The following is a 19,851-nucleotide window of genomic DNA, read 5'->3' as shown; positions in this document are numbered from 1 at the left end:
ATCTGAGCTTTTAAATTCCCCCCAAACCTTCCTATTACTGTAAATAAAAGCTACCACATTTAGATGTTTAATGACCATTAAACCAATTGTGTTTGATAAAAACCGGTTGGGAGTCTGTTTAACAAGTGCTCAGGGTTTTAGTTTCGTTAATTGTTGATATAAATGACAGAACACTGGACTAAAGTTGACATCCTTGGGAGGTGGGGGTGGCCTGTGCTGTAAGTGGCTCTGTGCCAAATCCCCTACAAAGCAGCCCTCCGGTGGAATGCATTTCCACTCATGCACATAACGCCTGGTGACAGCATACCTGACCTGAGCAGGAGCGACACTCTTATCTTTCTTCATGCCTGAGAGCTGCAGCAACTCCAGACCTTCATCGTCAGTTTAAACATGCATGAAGTGAATTATCAGCGCCATGTGGACGGCACGGATCAGCACGGCGATGGAAATAGAGTCAGGCAAGTTAATGTACTTGCCTCCAAAATCCTCCAATTGGAAAACTCTACAAAGAAATCTAGTTTGATAGTTGTAAACATATCATCATAATACATTTGATTGATTATCTGACCTTTTTCTTCATTAGATGAAATGGATGCAACAGAAGGTGAGATGTTAAAACAGCAGGTCCCTTGAAGGCTTTTTTTAATTGATAGCTATACCATGTCCTCTTTTTTCTGAACTATTCAAAATTATTGTCAGTTTTCCGCTGTTTTCAGTGACAGAGAATCATCCAGAAGTACAAGACATGGTGCTCAGGGCTTTAGAGGAAGCCAGACAGATGAGCACAGCCCCTGACAGTCTGTATACTGAAGTACTGCTGCAGCATGTAGAAGAGGTACATTGAAACATCTCTAATAAAGGAAATCTAGGATTAATTAAATAATGTTTTATGTATTGTGTGATTGGAATGTATTTAGTATGTTTTCAAATCTGTTAAAATATTTCCAGATTGAAGATGCTGAATCTGACAGGGATATCAAGCCTGGCTGGGTGCTTGACAACTTTCCCAGAACCAATTCCCAAATGCAGGACTTGCAGGAATCTGGAATCTTGCCAGACTGTCTATTGTGTCTTAGTGACACTGATGAAAATCATGGTGTGAGACTGAGAAACAATGCAAACAATTTTCTATCCAACCTAATCAATGATGAGCTTTAATAGAATTGATGTGTCATTTTAATGTTTTGAGCAGTTCTGAAGAGGCTGTATGAGTTGAACAAGGAGAGCATTGACAAAGCTGTGATCAAGAGGATGCTGAGGGAACAAACAGAAAACCAGACTATTGGCTTGTAAGTGCAGGTGCCAAGACACTATGTGCTTTTAGGAAGGGGGATCTTATCGCTGAAATGGACCATTAATGCTGCGGTTGTGTGCACTTGTTCTAATTACAGCCAACAAGAGGAGGAAGACTCAGATCTAGATGCTGAGCGGTCAGAAATCAAGTCAATGGATGAAGAAAACAAAGGTATTTATGTCTTGTGATTTGGGTCCCATGATTATCCAGGATAAACAATCTCCCTCTGTTTTCATCTTTTTTGCTGTGTGTCAAGGCTTGGCACTGCTCGATCACTGTGATTTTGGTTATCCCGACGGCCCCGAGATGAACGACTGTAAACTGCAGCTGCAGCAGTTTGTGAATGAGTGGGAGCTAATGCAGTGTCCTCCATCTGTTGCTGTCTCTGAGCTGGAGATTGGTGACAAGAGCCCTGAGGTCCTCCTTCAAGAGATGATCCATCAGATGGAAAGTGAGAGCAAAAAAGTCGTGTCCATTCTTCCCTCCATCCAGATAAATTACTCTCACATCTCGTATATTAATTAAAACAAGTAGTTACATAATGTATGTGTTAATGTTGATTTAATTGAGTTAATAATGTAAACAAAATTAATTTTATCTTCTTGTTACTTGCATGACTTGAAGAACCATTTCAGTATGTTCCCTGGGAGATGTCAGATGTGGACTTGGATCAAGAATTGGAGGATATGAAAGCCTTAACTGAGCTGGAGAAAGGCAGTAGTGAAGATGAAGAGAAAAATGAGGTGAGGAAATGTGAACTTTTCATCACCTTTTGTGCGGTGCTTAACATCCCCTCCCTCTCCATAAACACAGGAAGACACGACATCCAGATTATTTGGCGATACCTATCATTTCTGCCCCGTGGCCTTAAAAACGCACAATGTGCTGTGTCGCTGTAGTGACAAAATCGCAGCAAGGTACCGTGAGAGGACTTTCTTTTTCTTTAGCCCAGAAGCCAGAGACTCCTTTCTTCAAAACCCAAAGCAATTTGTTGCACAGACCAACCCTCTTCAGGTACTATTAACAAGTAAAGTGAAATAAGGTCACATTTATGGGAAAAAATACTTATGTTTTTTCCTTTTTTTAATTAAAGCCTCCGGCCCTGCGGATATTTATTCTTGGGCCTAGAGGAGCAGGTAAGACCACCATTGGAGAGTGGCTTGCCAAGCAACTTGACATCTTCTATATTAAGTTCAGGGAGCTTCTTCAAATGCTGATAATTGCCAAAACTAAGGAAAGGATTCTTCATGCTGATGAGGAGGATTCAGCAGCAGCAGATTCTTTGGCTCTCTTGGTAGCCCTGATAAAAGAAGCCAGAGGAGAGGACACAGATGAGGACATTGCTGCCACAATTCAGGTCAGCAACATTAGATTGCTCTGTATATTAACATATCTCAAATTATATTATGATGATCATTTAAAAGGAGGAAGTGATATTGACTGAGGAGGAAACAGCCATCAAATCCTACCTGTCTGTTAGAGATCCACTGAGTCCAGAGATCCTTGATAACATCCTCAAACCATATTGGGAAGAGGAACCATACAGGTGAAAAAATACACATTACAGAAAATAATAACACAATTCAGATTTATCAAAATCCACATCAGAAATATGCAATTTGATGCCTTCATTAATATAAATTGAAAGACTCTGCCTCTGTTGTCACATGGCAGGTCTACTGGTTTTATTTTGGAAGGCTTCCCCAACAATTCTGAGGAGCTGGAGTACATGATTCAGCAACAGCTGTTCCCTGACCTGGTGGTAGTAATGGAGGTGGACGTCTCAGATGTTCAGATGCGTCTGTTGCCACTGTACTTGTCAAAGTGGCAAGTCCAGCACGAACAGCGTGAAAAACAGAGGAGCATCCTTCGAGAACTACACAAGAAGAATCGGGTAAGGCAGTAACAGCTGGATAAGAAGACTTTTATAGGTTTTATCATCCAAACTGTTCTACCCATTAGGAAGAGACCATTGCCAAAAGGAGAGCTGAACTCTGGGAAGAACATAAAAAAAAGGTGAGAAAAAAGGGTGAGTGTAGCAAATGCAAAAGCAAGTGCATCGTTATGGTGTCATCATCTCAAAAGAATCCCAACATGTCCATTTCCCATATTAGTTAAGTAATGACAATGAGACGGAAGGCACTGCAGACAATGTAGAGGATAATTTGGAAGCCATTCTGGATGAAGAGTTTCCTCCAGATGAAGATCCAGTGTATTTAGAAAAGGAGGAGACTGTGGAGGAGGCATCAGACAGGATGGAGAAAGAGATAGAGAAGCGTTTTGCGGCGGATCAAGAAAACCTCTCTGAACTTGTGGTACAAAAGAACACAGAATGCCAGATTTTTCTAAATATAAGCTTTATTGTCATTCTGGATACAAACAGAGAATCAGCTACATATTTAATACATTTGCCTGTTGTACTTCTGTTTATTTTGTCTTCTGTTGTAGGAGCATTTGAGTGAAAAGAACATCCCAAAAATGACAATCAACACATCTCAAAGACTGCGGGTTGTGCAGCGTCAGCTTATCCAAGAAATCCAACCCCTGGTGACAAACAGGGAGTCACTCTTCCACAAATCCCATCCAATCTCATGCACACTGGCACAAAATCTGCTGCTCTCTTCTTATAAGCACCACAGTGGATTTGGCTGCTGGGATCCTGTAGAGGTCCGCATTATTCATTAATGACTTCATATGTCAAATAACCTTTGAAATGTATCACCATATATTTTATCTCATGCTTTTCTATAGCAACACAAAAATTGGGATATGATCCACCCACTGCTTTGGCCTCCCAACAGTTCATATCCCCTGCTTTTGAATCAGTTTATCTACTTCTTTACATCTGTGGGGAACCGCAACACTTTTATGTTGAACCCCTTGAAGTACCTCAGACAGCCCAAGCCCAGCCCAGCCCCACCCATTAAAATAGCTGTTGTTGGACCGCCAAAATCGGGGAAAACTACTGGTGAGACTCAAGACAACTTTCTCAAACATCTTTTGGGTCATGTATTCACTGCCTTGATGTTTCACTCTAGTTGCACAGATGTTTGCTCAAAAGTATGGCTTGGCCCGGTTATCCATTGGCAGCGTCATGCGAAAGGTGCTCAACACTCAGAAGTACACTCATCTGGTTGGCCAGATGCAGAATTATCTCACCCAGGGTCTTGTTGTGCCTGATGAGCTGGCAATCCAGTGTCTAGAAGTGGTGCTCTTGAGTTCAGTCTGCAGCACTCGTGGGTAAGATGGCATAAGGTCTCTAATTGCTAAGCTAATTGAGGTATTTTAGAAATGTAAATCTTGACTTTCTTGTTATTTCTGCTTGATGGTATGTTCAGATATGTGTTGGATGGTTTTCCAATGACGCTTAAACAGGCAAAGCTGATGGGATCTCGAAGCATTACCCCCATGATAATAGTAGAACTGGAGCTCGACACAGTGGAGGTGCTAAAAAGAGGCCTTGCTGACAAGATGAGGCCTAAAAAGTCAGAGCATTTGCATCTTTCATTACTATTAATCACAACCTTTTGCATTTTCGTGTACATACCTTCAAAATGTATGCAAAAAAAAAAAGCTCTTTTACTGCAGGCTTCACCTGATGCACAACAGTGCAGAGATCCTTCACATCCGTTGCTCCTGCTACAAGCAGGAGGTCGAGCATGTGAGACGGTACTTCGGGAAAGAGTATCAGAATTGGATCCAGGTCAGCGGCTTGAAAAGCAAATGGTGGATCTGGGACTGCATTTTAACGGAAGTCAGCATTAGCATGAAATATATCCGCAGCTACCTTGAGAGAACACGCAAAGGTAAAATTCTGACAGATACTGACCACTCTTCAAGCTTGAAGTAAGAGAACATGTGTAATCTCTCCCTCCTTGATTTTAACAGGACAAGCAGCCTGCATCAACAGACTCTGCATCACTCCCAAAGAGCTGCAGTGTCACCTTGGAGAGTTTGGCCTGTACTGCCCAGTCTGCCTGGCCTTACATCACCACCTGTTTGACTGCTCTGAGGATGAAGCTTTAACCCACGCAGCTGAGCACAGGGGGCACTATTACAAGATGTGTGGCAAAAACCACCTAGAGGTCAGAAAGTGTTGAACAAAGAGCATCAATCCATGTGTCATAGTTTACATCACACTCTAAACAACATGCATCTTGCTCTCAACCACAGAGATTTCTGCTTACTCCAGATGAGTTTGTGACTCCTGGCTGCCCCCACACTCTCAAACCTCCCGACCAGCTACCAGCAAAGCTAACTGAGATCCAGGTGAAAAACAGATTCCCTCAGCAAGGTGAGATGAATGGTTTCTGCTCAGTAACCTTTCTTGAGGGAAAACAAAGGTACTCATTTAAAACTAATAGGCCATCTTAGTCTAATTTTAAATGTGTTTTTTAACATCTAAGATGAATCTACCCACAGATATGAGGCACTAGTTCAAGGAAAGATTAACTATGCAGCAGAGTACAGGGGAAAGATCTATTTCTTTGAGACGGAGCAAAAGCGGCACAAGTTTATGAGGTTTGCAAATCCTTGCATGTCAAATCTTTGATTCATGTAGATTTCAGCCAATTAACTGAACATATTGATCTGTTTGTCACTCAAGGACTCCTGAAACCTATTTGATCCCAAAGCTGCCTGTGAAGGTTCCTCCTGTTTGTGAACCTGTGAGCCTCACATCCCTCCCAGTATTGGGCTACCTGGAACAGGTCAGACACAGTTAAACATCCAAGAAAAATGTTACCATATTTCTGAATCGTGCTGGCTTTTGGTCACCATCGCTGTATGTCTGTGGCTTGATTTGGTTGGTTGGTTTTGTGTGTATGATTTTAGGGTGTGTCAGAAGCAATAATCAAGGCCATGACAGCTGTTGGATGCCTCAAACCCAAGTATCCCTTCATCAATATACAAAAATCTGCACTCATCTATGTTGCTCTCTATCTGAAAGGTGAGTTAGATGGAAAAAGCGCATAATCACATCAACTTCTCTTTTCAATTAAGGAATTTATCATCATATCTTATAGCGTTCAACCACAACAGTACGACACGCAACAGAGAGCAGTACAGAAAGAAGTTGGCTTTGTTTGAAGAGGACTGCGCACTTGTCCCCTACCTCGGCTCAATAATGAAAGGCGACTACAAGCCCCCCAATGAAAGGCCCATCGACTTTGAGTTCAAACTGAACAGGTTTTCGGCTTTGAGAGTCTCGCCAAAACCCAACAGTATCATTTAACTGCTTGTTTTCAATCCAGACTGCTCTTATTTGTGTGAATATCTGCCAGACCTCATTGGGAGAGTATAAGTAAATATTATAAGTTAAAAACAAAAATCAACCCCAAATAAGAAAAATTGTTTCTGAAAATGTTTGCATTCTTCAAATAAATTTTATTCCCATCCATCCATTTTCACCGGCTTTTTTGTGCTTGGGGAGGCAGAGGAGTGGGGATTGCAGGACAATATACAATGGCACCCAAGGCTCACAAGCAAATTAATGATTTATTTTTTTTTAACTTATAAAATGTTACTGGACTGACTACTGACCAAATTACCTTATGGTACATGTACTGTATATCAGGTGGTTATAGAGTCCTTGAACGTTTGAAACATGAACGTGTGTTCATTGTCTGTCAGAATAGGCCATGCCAATTCTTATATTCTTAAGTCTTTCCAAAATAAAACTAATTCATCCTTTCTTTTTATCCACCTAACTTGTTTCTCCGAGTTACCGCTTGTCCTCCAGTCCAGTTGGTGGCGGTATTTCACCGTGACGCTGCTGGATCTACCACTATTTTAGACGAAGAAGAAATTCGCCCCTGCGTCGCCGTACTACGAGTTTCAGGGTGGGCGCGAATTCGGAGTTCGGTCCCGGTTCCGGGGAAAGCTGCCCCGTCTTTGTGGCCCCTTCCCTTGGACATCATTTACGAACGTCAGGTAACAGCCTATGATTTACATGCAGTTTAAACCAATAGTTCACCCAGCTTCGTCACTGTTTTTTTTTTAGTTTGTTGCATACGCTGTCAATACTACAAAAACTAATTTGCCATCAACTACTTTTAATATCATTGCTTACCTTAACCCTAACCTCTTTTTTTTCTATCTTGCTTGAGTTAATTTCTTGACTGAACGCTCGTCGATATGAGCAAATGTGTGCTCTTTGTTTGTCCGTCAGTTTCGTTTTCCCCAATATAAGCCAGGCTGTGTGCGCAAGATGTCAAAAAGGAAGAGCATCTCGACCCATGACAAGTCTACCAAGAGGGCCAGACCTGTGGAGGAGGAGGAGGACAGCGAGGATGCTGATGACCGCGATCAGGACGTTGAACGACTGAGTCCCCAGGTAGTTGTCATTGACATGCTGCAGAACCCCATGTTTTTATCAGAAAAAAAACCCATCATCCACGTGTAGTGTATTGGTGCATCAGTTATGACCCATTGATCTCTGTAGGTGTTGCCCAGTGGTGATGTGAGCGATGTGGGGATTGTAAAAAGCATCACACTGAATAACTTCATGTGCCACGCTAACCTCGGCCCGTTTGCGTTTGGATCCAATGTCAACTTCATTGTTGGCAAGAATGGAAGTGAGTCACTTTTATTCACCCAATGTTATAAAAAATGGCTACTAAAAAAAACTACCACAACTCCAACCATATTTAGTTAAGTAACTTGGCTTTATTTACGTTCATTGCTCTCTCTCATCTTGATTTTAATACTGAGAACTCTAGTCACACCACTCCTACCGTAAATGCCTGTTAAATTTAAAATCAGAAGGCATTGCTTAGTAAACTTAAGATAATGTAGGAACAGGCTTCACCAGGTTACTTAACCGCAGGTCTGCCAGTTTGAGTCCTTTTTAACACACTGGTTTTCCTCAAAATGACAATTTAATTAATAAAATCAGATTGTCAGTCTGAGGAGAAGCAAAATACAGGACGTTAAGGGTTGGTACGTATGTTGTTAACATGTTTTCTATTTGCTTATGTGCAGGTGGGAAGAGTGCCATTCTGACTGGACTCATTGTTGCCTTAGGAGGTAATGCACAAGCAACAAATAGAGGTTCCTCCTTGAAAGGCTTTGTGAAAGAGGGAGAAAGGTACACACTGCAACTCAAAGGCAAGATCTGTTAAAAATGAAAAAGTAAAATTCTATTTTTTCCTTTCCTCAGCTTTGCTGTTGTATCAATAACCCTGAATAACATTGGAAAGGATGCCTACAAACCTGAAGTTTACGGCCAAGCTATCGTTATCGACCAGAAAATAACACGTGAGGGAATAAGGACGTATAAACTGAAAAGTCAGTCAGGTAATGTAAATCTATATTTAATTCTCACCTGCTGCTGGTAGTTTAAATAGTAATTAGGTAATGACAAGTTGTTGTTTTTTTCTAAGGTTACGGGATCATAATCATGTTTTTATTTTTCCTCCAATAGGTCATATTATCTCAACCAAAAAGGAAGACCTTGTGACCATCTTAGACTACTATAATATACAGGTATGTGCCAAATTGTGTCAGGCAGTTTAGCTTCTATGACCTCAACAAAAATTGGAACAATTTATTGATTTATTTTGAGGCCAAAACTAATTAACTGAATGAATAACAGTTAAAAAAAATACAACTTTAGCCAATATGACTAATGTCTTGCTGTAGTCCCTGGCCCGATAATAATAGGCAGCCTAAAAAAAATACATATATATTACTAATTAAAAATTAGTGAATTAAAAAGACAGTAATAGGATAGCTAAGTTACAAGCTAAATCAAGATTAAAAGAAAAGTGAAGCAACCACACATTATATGTAACAGCTGTAAAACTGGAGTTTATATGTTTATCTTTGATGTGGGTGGGAAGTGAGTGTTATGGGAAGTGTTATGGCATTGGTTTATGAATTAATTCTGTGGAAGAGGAGCTAAACTATGCAGAAAACCAGACAGATGCTCCTGTTTTATTATATGGTTGTTAACAATAACATCTTGACATCTATTAGGTGAGCTTCAAACCAGCGTAGCGCTAATCGGGAGAAGTTGAAAGTGGCCAGTTTGGAGAGGAGAACCTTATGGTCGACTGTGAAAGTGTTTTTTTCATAACATTGAATACATTTTTGTTCCCTCAAAGGTGAACAATCCAGTTACTATTCTCACCCAGGAGATGAGTAAGTACTTTCTTCACTCCAAAGGAGGGGCAGAGAAATACAAGGTAAATTAACTATCGGTGTGTCAAATACAAAAACAGGTTTCTAATTATCAGTTGCTAAACAGATTATTTTTTCCCCTTTCAGTTTTTTATGAAAGCGACCCAGTTGGAGCAGATGAAAGACGACTTTGTCCACATTAAATCAACTAAATCTGTCACAGTGGATAAAGTCGAACAGCACAGTGAAGTGAGAATGACTCGGGATCAGTTAGTTATTTGTTTTGAAGTCTAAACTACTGTAACATGCCATAAAAAAAACGTTTTTATTCAAATAACAGTGTTTGAAAGATTTGAAGAGGGACTTCTTGGAAAAAGAAGACCGTTACAAGAGCCTGGCATCGGTTAACGAGATGTACACCAAACTGGAAGAGTTGAAGAAGCAGATGGCTTGGGCTTTGGTGAGCTCATCTTCAAGTTTTTTTGCTCTGGAAATCATTTCTGTTGTTTCCTCCTAACATATAACGTAATACCAAGTTTTTCTTGGCAGTATAAACCGCTCACAGAACTATTCTTAATTAATTTATGCAGGTTGCGGAAGTGGAGAAGGAGTTTGAACCAATGAAAGAGAAGCTGGAATCAGACAGATGTGCTACAAATAAATTTAATGAGAAAGTGGATGAATGGAAAGTAAGTCTCAGTTTAGCTATTTTTGCTTTTTATATTTAGGCCTATTGCTTGTGTGTTTAAATCAACTATTGAATAGCATTTATTATCTCCTGCCTGCACACTGATAAGTTACAGAATTGTTTTGAAAACGTTGATATTGTAGACTTCAGTAATATTCTTTTGTATAATAATTTAGAAAAAGGTGGAAGTTGCTGAAGGGAAGCAGAAGCAAAGCCACGAACAGTTGGAAGAGATCACCCAACAAATCTCAGAACTCCAGTCCAAATGTACTGAATTTAAAACCGAGGTCCAGAGAAGAAATGCCGACCTGAAGTCCTGTGAGGTTTGTGTTTGGACTCTCATTAGAACTTCATAAAATGAATACTTTACACTTTTGTACCATGCTGTACATATAAATCGGTTATCCATGTAAAAAGGAGGTTCTAATTTTGCATTCTGTGCCTGAGCCAGGTTACAGTCCACAGACACAAAGCTATACTAAGAGACCTGGAGAAGGATAAGGCCCAACTGTCCTCCAAGATCAATGATCTAAGTCTGAGGTACTTGTTTGGACATCTGTGTTGTATTCTGCTGTATTCATCTTAAAACCCATTTGTGTGTTGTCTGCCTCTGACATCTGGTCCTCCAGCATTAGCCAGGCCACTGGAGCAGAGAGCCAGGCCAGGATGGAGCGTATTGCACAGATTGAGGCTGCGCTGGAAGACCTGACTCACCACACTTCCACACTGGGCCAGCAGATTGAGCAGTATCAACATTCTTATCGCCATGCCATAGAGGGCCAAGGAAAAATGAAGTAGGAACCTGGGTTACCATATCTTGTTGTTATTTTATGAGCCTGTTAGCTTAATGACTCATTGAAATGTAATGAAATCATTCAATCTATTTAAAAGGAGAGAGCTGGAAGGGCTCCAGAAGTCCATTGATGCCAACAGAAGACAACTGCAGTCCATGGAGAGCAGTCGCTCCAATCGCCTGCAACGTTTCGGTGACCAAATGCCGGCTCTTCTTGCCGCCATTGACGAGGCTCACAAAAAGGGCCAGTTCAAGCACAGACCACGTGGACCTCTGGGTAAGCCTTGGCATTTGTCTTCCATAAATAATTAGATGGTGCATTTACTTGTCTGACTGTGACAATATTGCAAGTTGATGAGGAATTTTCCATAGGATATCTTATTAGCCTGAAGGACCCAGAGCTGGCCCTGTCAATAGAAATATGTCTGAAAAACCTGGTGCAGGCCTTCACTTGTGACAACTATGTTGATGAGCGGGTGCTCAAGAGCCTAATGACCAAAGTCCTCCAGCACGGCAGGAGACCAGCTATCATCACCAGCAGGTTTTTCCCAAAAGTCCATGACACACACAGAAGGTAAGGACACGTTCTAACGTATTCTTTAAATTGCAGACTAGATTCTTCACAGAAAACAAGGTTGTTGGTAGAATAAAAGCTCACGCATCGTTGATGGTTGTCGTTTGTTGTCTGTCAGGGCAGTGAATCACCCTGACTATCCCTCTGTACTTCAAGCACTTGAGATTGAAGATCCAGTTGTTGCCAACTGCCTGATAGATCAAAGGGCTATAGAGTGCATTCTACTCATCAAGGTGAGTTCTCTGGAAAACCACATTTTAGAAGATGCATACCTTTCCAACGTATAGCTGTGCGTAAAAATGTCTTTGATTGTTTTGTTTTGTTTTGTTTTTTTTAGATTTAGTGGTGTGAGGTCATGATGTGATATGTTTTTTTGTGTGTTTAGAATCGTACAGAGGCTCGGAGAGTGATGCAAGGCAGAAATCCTCCTCAAAACTGCACTTCGGCCTTTTCTGTGGAAGGAGATCAGATCTTCACGAACCGCAGTTACACCGCTGACCAAACCCGAGCCAACTTCCTTTCCAAAGATGTCGAGGAGGGGATCAGGTCTGTAGGAATGTGCATTTTCTTTAAAGAAGTAGCATTTCGAAGTATTTGAAAATGACCCAGTGCCATGCTTTTCTTTCAGACACCTGAAGAGGGAGATGGAGACCCAGAAAGTTCAGGCCGCTCACATTCAGCAGCAAATAAGAAGTACAGACAAGAACATCAGCGAGAACCAAGATCTGCTGAGAAGAACCCAGACAGAACAGAAGACAACCGAGGTACGACATTCACAAAGTACCTAAAACAGGTCTGACATATCAAATTTATACATTTAAGATGCATCGGATCAGATGTAAAATTAAAAAAAAAAAAATCCTTCCATTTTTAAAGATATAAAATAAAAAAATCTTGCAGATTTACACATTTTTTTAATGTTATTACATGTATTTTAGAAAAAGACCATGAAGCTTCAACTGGAACTCACAGATCTAAAAAATGTGGAAGAACCTCAGTCTGAGGATCTGAGACCTCTGGTCTGTATAGAAAAGTTTTGATTCTTGTTGTTCTATATTACATATTCGATGACCTATAAATGTTTTGGCATTTAATAAACCAGAATGCTTGTCTCGACATTCTGCTGTTAATGCATTGTCACAGGAGGAAGATCTTCAGGAGATCATTGCCAAGATCTCATCTAAGCGTGTTGAGTATGATGAGGCCCGAGTGCAGATGGCTGAGCTAAAGAGCGCTTTTGAGAACGCAGAGCAGGAGTACAAGCAGCACAAACAGCTGATAAACACAGCAGCTGAGGAGGCTGATGTGAAAAAGGTAGAAACTAAGCTGACTCCATTGTGACTCGCTGACTTTCTCAATTTGAATACATTTCTACCTGATTTTGCTTGATGTTTCACGAGTCTTTCTTGCAATATTTTGTGGGTGTAGCTTAACTGAGGGACAACTTTAGCATTGTCTTCTGGTCCTTCTGCAGGAAGAGCTGAGCAAGACTGATCAGGAGGTGATGAAATGCAAGCATCATGAGAAACACTATGAGGAGAGACGCAATGCACATCTCTGCAGCATCAAGACTCTTGAGAACAATGTGGCTAGCAAAGAGAAGGAGCTTCAGGTAAATTTAGGAGGAATATTTTAATGATGGAGAACACAGAATAATTCATCCTGTGAGAAGCAAGTTGGAAATGCCATAGAGGTGCCTCGATTAAGTCTCATTAATAGATTATTTATGGTTCAGGAATCTATAGCCAAGGCCAAAGAAATCTGTCCAGAACAGCTGGTGGTTCGACGGACGGCCAGGAGCCTGGACGTCGAGATCACCCGTCTCAAGGTCAAGATTGCAACCCAGAGGGAACATCAGGGTGACCGGGAAGAGATTGTGAGGTAGGTTACCCACAGTCCAATCAGAATTTAAGATGGTGCTCTACAGGAGAGTTTAACTTTGGTGTCTAAATTCTTCCTCGTTTAGGGAGTATCACGAAGCTCTGGAGAGCTACGCGAACAAAGCACAGCAGATCAAGAACCTCAACAATTTCATCAAATGTCTGGATCGTGTCATGGACCAGAGGCTCTACGCCTACACTGTACTTCGTAGGTATGCTGGAGTGCAGAATGGCCAGAGAAAACGTCACTGTGGTAAATTTCAGTTTCTCTTTTTAATCCCTTATCTAACCCATCTCAGGTTCGTCTCGGCACGCTGTAAGTACTACTTTGATAGCATGCTGGCTCAGAGAGGCTTCACTGGGAACATGACCTTTGACCACAAGAATGAAACCCTCTCTGTCTCAGTAAGTTGAACGCTTCTCTCTTATCATGTTGAGTCTAATTTTCCCTCCACAATATACTACACCAAATTGGGTTTTAACTGCTCCGAAACTTGGAAGAAGCAATGAGAGGTTAATAAAACAGATCTTGTCCGCTCCTCTAGGTGCAGCCGGGTCAGGGAAACAAGGCTGACTTGAATGACATGCGCTGCTTGTCTGGAGGCGAACGCTCCTTCTCCACCGTTTGCTTTGTTCTCTCTCTTTGGCCCATCACGGAGGCACCATTTCGCTGTCTGGACGAGTTTGACGTTTACATGGTAAAAAGACCCCACTTTAATCAAGAAGGCTCATTTATTATCTGAGTCCGTATTGTTGTTGATGAATCCTCGGCTTCTTCCTCCACTCAGGACATGGTGAACCGGAGTATATCCATAGCCATGATGTTAAAGGTGGCAGACAGTCAAAGAAAAAGACAGTTCATTTTCCTCACCCCACAAAGCATGAGGTAAACACTAAATGCACTGGGACCACATAGCTGGCCTTTATTGATCTGGCTAATGGATATTTACTTTTAAATAATTTATGCATAAATGATTCTGACTGGTTTAGATTCCAGGGAAAGATGCACAAGCTCAGTCATCTTTTGCACCGCTTTTTATCTTTTTTTGCCCCCCCCAGCTCTCTTCCGGAATGCAAACGTATCCACATTGTTCAGCTGAATGATCCAGTCCGTGGCCAGACCCAAATGGAACAAGAAGAGGAGGGGCCTTAGTGGTGCCAACTGGTCACAATGTTCTCAGGAAATTATTTTCTTTTTAGATTCATTTAGGAGCAGTAACAGTTGTGTAACTTTCACTGTATTTATGGGCCAATGATGCCAGACTCAGTTCCAGTTCTGCCGGTCCATCTGAAAAATGAAACTCATTGTTATCTGTTGGATCTTTAATCTATTCCACAGTTACGGTACCCTTTAAATGCAAACGGTGAACGAGGCTTTGGCCAACAGTCTCACAGTGTGTCTTAATGCAAAAGAACAGTTTGATTGATACTTTTAAATATTCCAGCATGAACCAGTTGGTTTGAAAATGGGTGATCTGAGCTTTTAAATTCCCCCCAAACCTTCCTATTACTGTAAATAAAAGCTACCACATTTAGATGTTTAATGACCATTAAACCAATTGTGTTTGATAAAAACCGGTTGGGAGTCTGTTTAACAAGTGCTCAGAGTTTCAGATTCGTTAATTGTTGATATAAATGACAGAACACTGGACTAAAGTTGACATCCTTGGGAGGTGGGGGTGGCCTGTGCTGTAAGTGGCTCTGTGCCAAATCCCCTACAAAGCAGCCCTCCGGTGGAATGCATTTCCACTCATGCACATAACGCCTGGTGACAGCATACCTGACCTGAGCAGGAGCGACACTCTTATCTTTCTTCATGCCTGAGAGCTGCAGCAACTCCAGACCTTCATCGTCAGTTTAAACATGCATGAAGTGAATTATCAGCGCCATGTGGACGGCACGGATCAGCACGGCGATGGACAACAAACCCACAGACGGCGCAGAGAAATTCATATTCCCTTCCTGCCGGAGAGATACGAGCCGCTGGTGGACGAGGAGGAGAGAGTCAAGCTGAAGGAGGAGAGGAAGAAGAGGAAAAAGAAACAGTACAAGAAAGTGAGGAAGGTCAGTATGAGCTTTCATGTTCTTGAGTTGGAGCCACAGAAATCATCTGGAGGACTGTTTGAAATTCTGCAGTTAACTCAAACATCCACTTGTGGTTAAATACTTTTGAAGTCTCGCTAATTTTTTAAATTGCCGTCTGAGCTTGGATTTCCCAGCAGGATAAAAACAACCCTAGATTATTCCCATACATGTGCATTAAATCATAAAAAGGGGACTTGAGTAAATATCTTGGGAGATGGTGCAATTATTAGATATTCTGGGAAATTAAAATTTTGCATGTTCTGGGTAGGAACCAGTCCCTGGTCTCGGGGGTAGGGTCCCCCGGTGTCACTTTAGATGAGCATTCCTGCAGTGTTTTGGTTGTCTGAGTGGACGCATTCAGAACAGAATATTGCTGAAGAAATCACATAATAATGAAATTCACCCCTTTCTTTTCTAACCAATCATCTCAAACAAAGTTTACCAGATGTCTGCGGGTGTTTGATGTCTACCAAAACAAAGAAGGCCCTGAAGACTCCAAAGTCAAATCCTTTAATCGTTAAAGTCGGATCCGATAAACTGCTGTATTGAATTATTTACTGACTCTTTTAGGTTTAAGAACAAATTCAGAATCAAAATCATTTTTGGCTCACTGCGGAATTTAAATCTATTTTTACACAAACATTTGGCTTCCTGTATCCGCTTCAGCCAGTCGGTCCTTTCCTGTTCCAACATGTAGGAGGTCTGTGTTATCCAGGTCATTGTATCCAAGGTGGTTTTCTCTGTCAACTGGACTGGGTTTCTTCTCTTGAAGACGTTTCGCCTTCTATCTATCTTCTGGATAGAAGGCGAAACGTCTTCAAGAGAAGAAACCCAGTCCAGTTGACAGAGAAAACCACCTTGGAAACATGTAGGAGGACACAATAGTATTCATGAAGGGTTTGCTTACACTTTTAGTTATAGCTGCAGCCTGAGCCTGTATGGGTGTGTATATGTGTAAGTTTAATTAGATCACACTTTTGCTTTTATTGCTTCTACTATTATAATGTTGTTGCTATAATAGTGATAATTGTAAAAAAAAAAAAAAAATCAACATGGCAACTTAAGGAGACAAAAGGACAGGAATTATGGCTGAAACATGGGAATGAGAGTGGACCAAGAACTGACCCCAGAGGTACTCCACATTTAAAAGGCACAACAGCAGAATAACAACACAGGGTTTAAGTGTATTTAAATTGAATGAATAATGAATTATTCATTCTAATAAATGAATCTGAATGTTTAACGAGCTGTAATGTTGTCTGTGTTTCAGAATGTTGGGAAGGCGCTCCGTGTCACCTGGAAATGCCTGGTGCTGGGTCTCTACAACTTCGCTCTTGGCTACTCGACTCCCATCTCTGCGGCTGCAAACTTTGCCCCCGACTTTCACCCTGGCAGAAACACCAGCTGAGATCTGAAACCTGCACCGCCTCTAATTAACCTCTGCAACTAAACCGTCTTTACTTTTATATGTTAATGTAGTTTTCATCATGTTTATGTTTGTTTCTGAAAGAATATTTGATAAATGATAGCAAAAGGAATATAATGAACTCTCCTTTTATTGATTTAAATTATTTTACATGTGTGCAAAAAATGTATATGGCACTTGTTGGGTCTTTTTTTAAACCTCAAGTGCATGTCTGCGTAGAGGTTTAGGAGGTAAATAAGTAGTATTAGTTATAAAAACCAAAAACTTATCAGTAACATGTCTGTGTAAATTCTCAGTCATCCAGGTCATTGTATCCAAGGTAGTTTTCTCTGTCAACTGGACTGGGTTTCTTCTCTTGAAGACGTTTCGCCTTCTATCCAGAAGGCTTCTTCAGTTCTGAAATCGCTTGGGAGAGAGCTTGAAAATATATAGCCCCTGTGGACCATTTGCATGCTAATGATCCGGGTAGTCACCTGAGAGTCGTTAGCAGGGTCGTTGGTCGGGTCGTTCACCTAGTTTCTGTTGAGGTGTCTCCCCTTTGTCTGCTGGGTCACATGGTGATGAGTCACTGGGTCTCCTGGAATGGTGTGAATGTTTGTTTTGCTGTTGGAAGGAGTGGAGGACTGCATTGTATGTGGGTGATAGGAAGTGCCTCAGGCCACCACCTCTGTTCAAGGATGGTTTCTCCAATTTAACATGGATAGCTTCCTTAACCCCCCTTTCAAACCAGCGGTCTTCTCTGGCCAGTATCCTTACTTGGCTGTCCTCGAAGGAGTGCCCACTCTCCTTTAAGTGTAAGTGGACTGCTGAATCCTGACCCGAAGAGGTGGCACGTCTGTGTTGTGCCATTCTTCTGTGGAGAGGTTGTTTGGTTTCCCCAATGTACAGTTCCTTGCATTCCTCCTGGCACTGTACAGCATAGACAACATTACTTTGTTTGGGTCTTGGTGTCTTGTCCTTTGGGTGTACTAACCTCTGTCTGAGAGTGTTGCTGGGTTTGAAATGAACCGGTATGTCGTGTTTCTGGAGGATCCTCCTAAACTTCTCCGAGACTCCAGACAGGTAGGGGATGGAAACGCTGCGACGTTTGTTTCTCTCCTCCTCTCCTTCGCTGAGGTCTCGCTTTCTTGAGGTCCTGGTGAAGGCCCAGTCAGGGTAGCCACATGTTTTGAGAGCTGTCTTAATGTGGTCCTGTTCCTTCTTTCTGCCTTGGGATGTGGTGGGTATTTCTCTGGCCCGGTGTTGGAGGGTTCTGATCACTCCCAACTTGTGTTCCAGTGGATGGTGAGAGTCAAACTGGAGGTACTGGTCAGTATGTGTAGGTTTTCTGTAGACTTCGATGGTGAGATTTCTGTCCTCAGTGATCTTGACCGCGCAGTCCAGAAAGGCCAGACTGTTTCCTTTTACATCTTCCCGGGTGAATTTTACATGTTCGTCTGTTTCGTTGAGGTGATCGGAGAAAGCTTCCAATTCTTGTGTTTGAATTTTGACCCAGGTGTCATCAACATACCTGAACCAGTGGCTTGGCGCAGTTCCTGTGAAGGATGTCAGGGCCTGGGATTCCACCTTCTCCATGTATAGGTTGGCAACTATAGGGGATACTGGTGAGCCCATGGCACAGCCATGTTTCTGCCTGTAGAAGCCTTCTCTGTACTGGAAATAAGTGGTGTTCAAACACAGGTCCAGCATGGTGCAGATTTGGGCCGGTGTTAAGGTGGTTCTTTCTGTAAGGTTCTTGTCCAATAGAAGGTGCTTGTGGATGGTGTCTATGGCGCTGGCGGTGGGGATGCACGTGAAGAGTGACGTGACATCATAAGATACCATAGTCTCTTCTGGAAGTAGTGTGAGTCCAACGACTTTTTGAGCAAAGTCTTGGGAGTTTTTGATGTGGTGTGGGGTCTTGCCAACCATGGGAGACAAGATGGAGGCCAAGTATTTGGAAATGTTGTAGGTTACAGAATTGATACTGCTTACTATGGGTCTGAGAGGGGTCCCTGGTTTGTGGATCTTGGGCAATCCATAAATGCAAGGGATGGTTTCTCCTGGATATAGACGGTAGTATTGTGGTCTGTCAATGGCTTTATCCTTTTCCAGCTTCTGTAGTAAGTCTACCACCTTCTTCTTGTATGAGCTGGTGGGGTCCCGCTTGAGTTTCTCATATGTGGCGGTATCTGTCAGGAGACTGAGTATCTTGGTGTCATAGTCAGTGGTATTAAGTACGACCGTGCACCTACCTTTGTCAGCTGGTAAGATGGTGATGTTCTTGTCCTTGGCTAAGGATGCAATGGCCCTTCTTTCCTCATTCGTGATATTGGAGGTGGGAGGTTTTGCACTCGCAAGAGCGGCTTATCAGTAACAGTTTTTTTGTTTGTTTTTACTGTGGGCTGAAATATGGTAACTGGAACCACATGCTTGTTACAGACAGTCAAGAATTAAGCAGGAGAGGATAATCAGGAGCTGAGAGAGAAAGAGACAAAAAGAAAACTAGACCGAGCCATTATGTCAGACTGGACCAAGTGGAACTGTAATAGAGTTCTTAACTTTTGTACCGGTGTCACCTCTGAAGGAACCTTTGTGGCACCTCTGTAAGTTTGTGAAAATATTTTAAAAAATAAAATTGTACATATGAACAAACTTGCAATGATAATTTCTGTAATTGCAGAAACAGTTTCTGGGGGAAATAATGGTGTTGTATATGTATTATTAGCAAAACAAGTTTAATTATGGTGTTCGTGCAAGAAAAGCTACTATGAAGAATGTCAGTGATTTAAAACTGCTGAAATGACAGTAAATCTAAATAGATAGATCTTAAAATGCTGAATCTGTAGAGTGGTAAATTATGATAGAAGCTGGAGTTCAAAACTTCTTGTAAACAAACTATGTGAATTGCGTTGGTCTTTATACAAACTATTGCAAATCGAGCTTATACGGTACGTAGTGATTCGCTCTCCTGGCCGCTGGGGGCAGTAATGCAACAGTAAGCTGGTTAC

General features: G+C 41.7%; 2 protein-coding genes across 6 annotated transcripts; both read left to right on the top strand.

Annotated features, from left to right (window-relative positions):
• The first annotated feature begins 328 nt into the window (after positions 1-328).
• On the top strand, positions 329-6,692 carry LOC115252941 (adenylate kinase 9-like). Of its 5 annotated transcripts, none has more exons than XM_029849426.1 (25): positions 329-458; positions 584-604; positions 717-835; positions 949-1,096; positions 1,193-1,289; positions 1,392-1,465; positions 1,551-1,745; positions 1,919-2,037; positions 2,108-2,308; positions 2,388-2,651; positions 2,719-2,840; positions 2,969-3,188; positions 3,257-3,310; positions 3,409-3,609; positions 3,743-3,961; positions 4,046-4,262; positions 4,333-4,534; positions 4,633-4,779; positions 4,883-5,100; positions 5,183-5,379; positions 5,468-5,588; positions 5,701-5,815; positions 5,901-6,003; positions 6,128-6,242; positions 6,319-6,692. In XM_029849426.1, the coding sequence occupies exons 1-25, from the start codon at positions 416-418 to the stop codon at positions 6,525-6,527; spliced, it is 3,741 nt and encodes a 1,246-aa protein (XP_029705286.1). In that variant the 5' UTR covers positions 329-415; the 3' UTR covers positions 6,528-6,692. The 5 variants fall into 5 exon arrangements, 4 of the variants coding, with proteins under 4 accessions (XP_029705286.1, XP_029705285.1, XP_029705288.1 ...); XM_029849425.1 differs by having other exon boundaries at positions 5,468-5,637; positions 5,717-5,815; XM_029849427.1 differs by having other exon boundaries at positions 353-458; positions 700-835; positions 5,468-5,637; positions 5,717-5,815.
• A 389-nt stretch (positions 6,693-7,081) lies between these two features.
• Positions 7,082-14,925, top strand: LOC115252942 (structural maintenance of chromosomes protein 6). The gene is made up of 27 exons (XM_029849429.1): positions 7,082-7,225; positions 7,464-7,628; positions 7,737-7,869; positions 8,276-8,381; positions 8,454-8,590; positions 8,718-8,779; positions 9,400-9,480; positions 9,563-9,664; positions 9,756-9,875; positions 10,006-10,104; positions 10,280-10,426; positions 10,555-10,643; positions 10,733-10,897; positions 10,995-11,173; positions 11,269-11,470; positions 11,589-11,703; positions 11,856-12,016; positions 12,099-12,234; positions 12,409-12,489; positions 12,614-12,784; positions 12,945-13,082; positions 13,206-13,351; positions 13,437-13,562; positions 13,650-13,755; positions 13,896-14,048; positions 14,139-14,236; positions 14,410-14,925. The coding sequence occupies exons 2-27, from the start codon at positions 7,503-7,505 to the stop codon at positions 14,501-14,503; spliced, it is 3,273 nt and encodes a 1,090-aa protein (XP_029705289.1). The 5' UTR covers positions 7,082-7,225; positions 7,464-7,502; the 3' UTR covers positions 14,504-14,925.
• Positions 14,926-19,851: the final 4,926 nt, after the last annotated feature.

This window comes from Takifugu rubripes, chromosome 16, assembly GCF_901000725.2.
Source record: "Takifugu rubripes chromosome 16, fTakRub1.2, whole genome shotgun sequence".
In the NCBI taxonomy this organism is placed as follows: Eukaryota; Metazoa; Chordata; class Actinopteri; order Tetraodontiformes; family Tetraodontidae; genus Takifugu; species Takifugu rubripes.
This window is presented reverse-complemented; position numbering and strand designations above follow the sequence as displayed.

Bases quoted from the DNA above. Each gene is read 5' to 3' on its own strand.
- LOC115252941 (XM_029849425.1), top strand. From the start codon at position 416: ATGTGGACGGCACGGATCAGCACGGCGATGGAAATAGAGTCAG. The intron at 2,841-2,968 runs GTGAAAAAATAC...GTCACATGGCAG, and splicing joins TGGGAAGAGGAACCATACAG to GTCTACTGGTTTTATTTTGG. The intron at 3,311-3,408 runs GTGAGAAAAAAG...TTCCCATATTAG, and splicing joins GGGAAGAACATAAAAAAAAG to TTAAGTAATGACAATGAGAC.
- LOC115252942 (XM_029849429.1), top strand. From the start codon at position 7,503: ATGTCAAAAAGGAAGAGCATCTCGACCCATGACAAGTCTACCAAGAGG. The intron at 9,481-9,562 runs GTAAATTAACTA...TTCCCCTTTCAG, and splicing joins GAGGGGCAGAGAAATACAAG to TTTTTTATGAAAGCGACCCA. The intron at 14,237-14,409 runs GTAAACACTAAA...TGCCCCCCCCAG, and splicing joins CTCACCCCACAAAGCATGAG to CTCTCTTCCGGAATGCAAAC.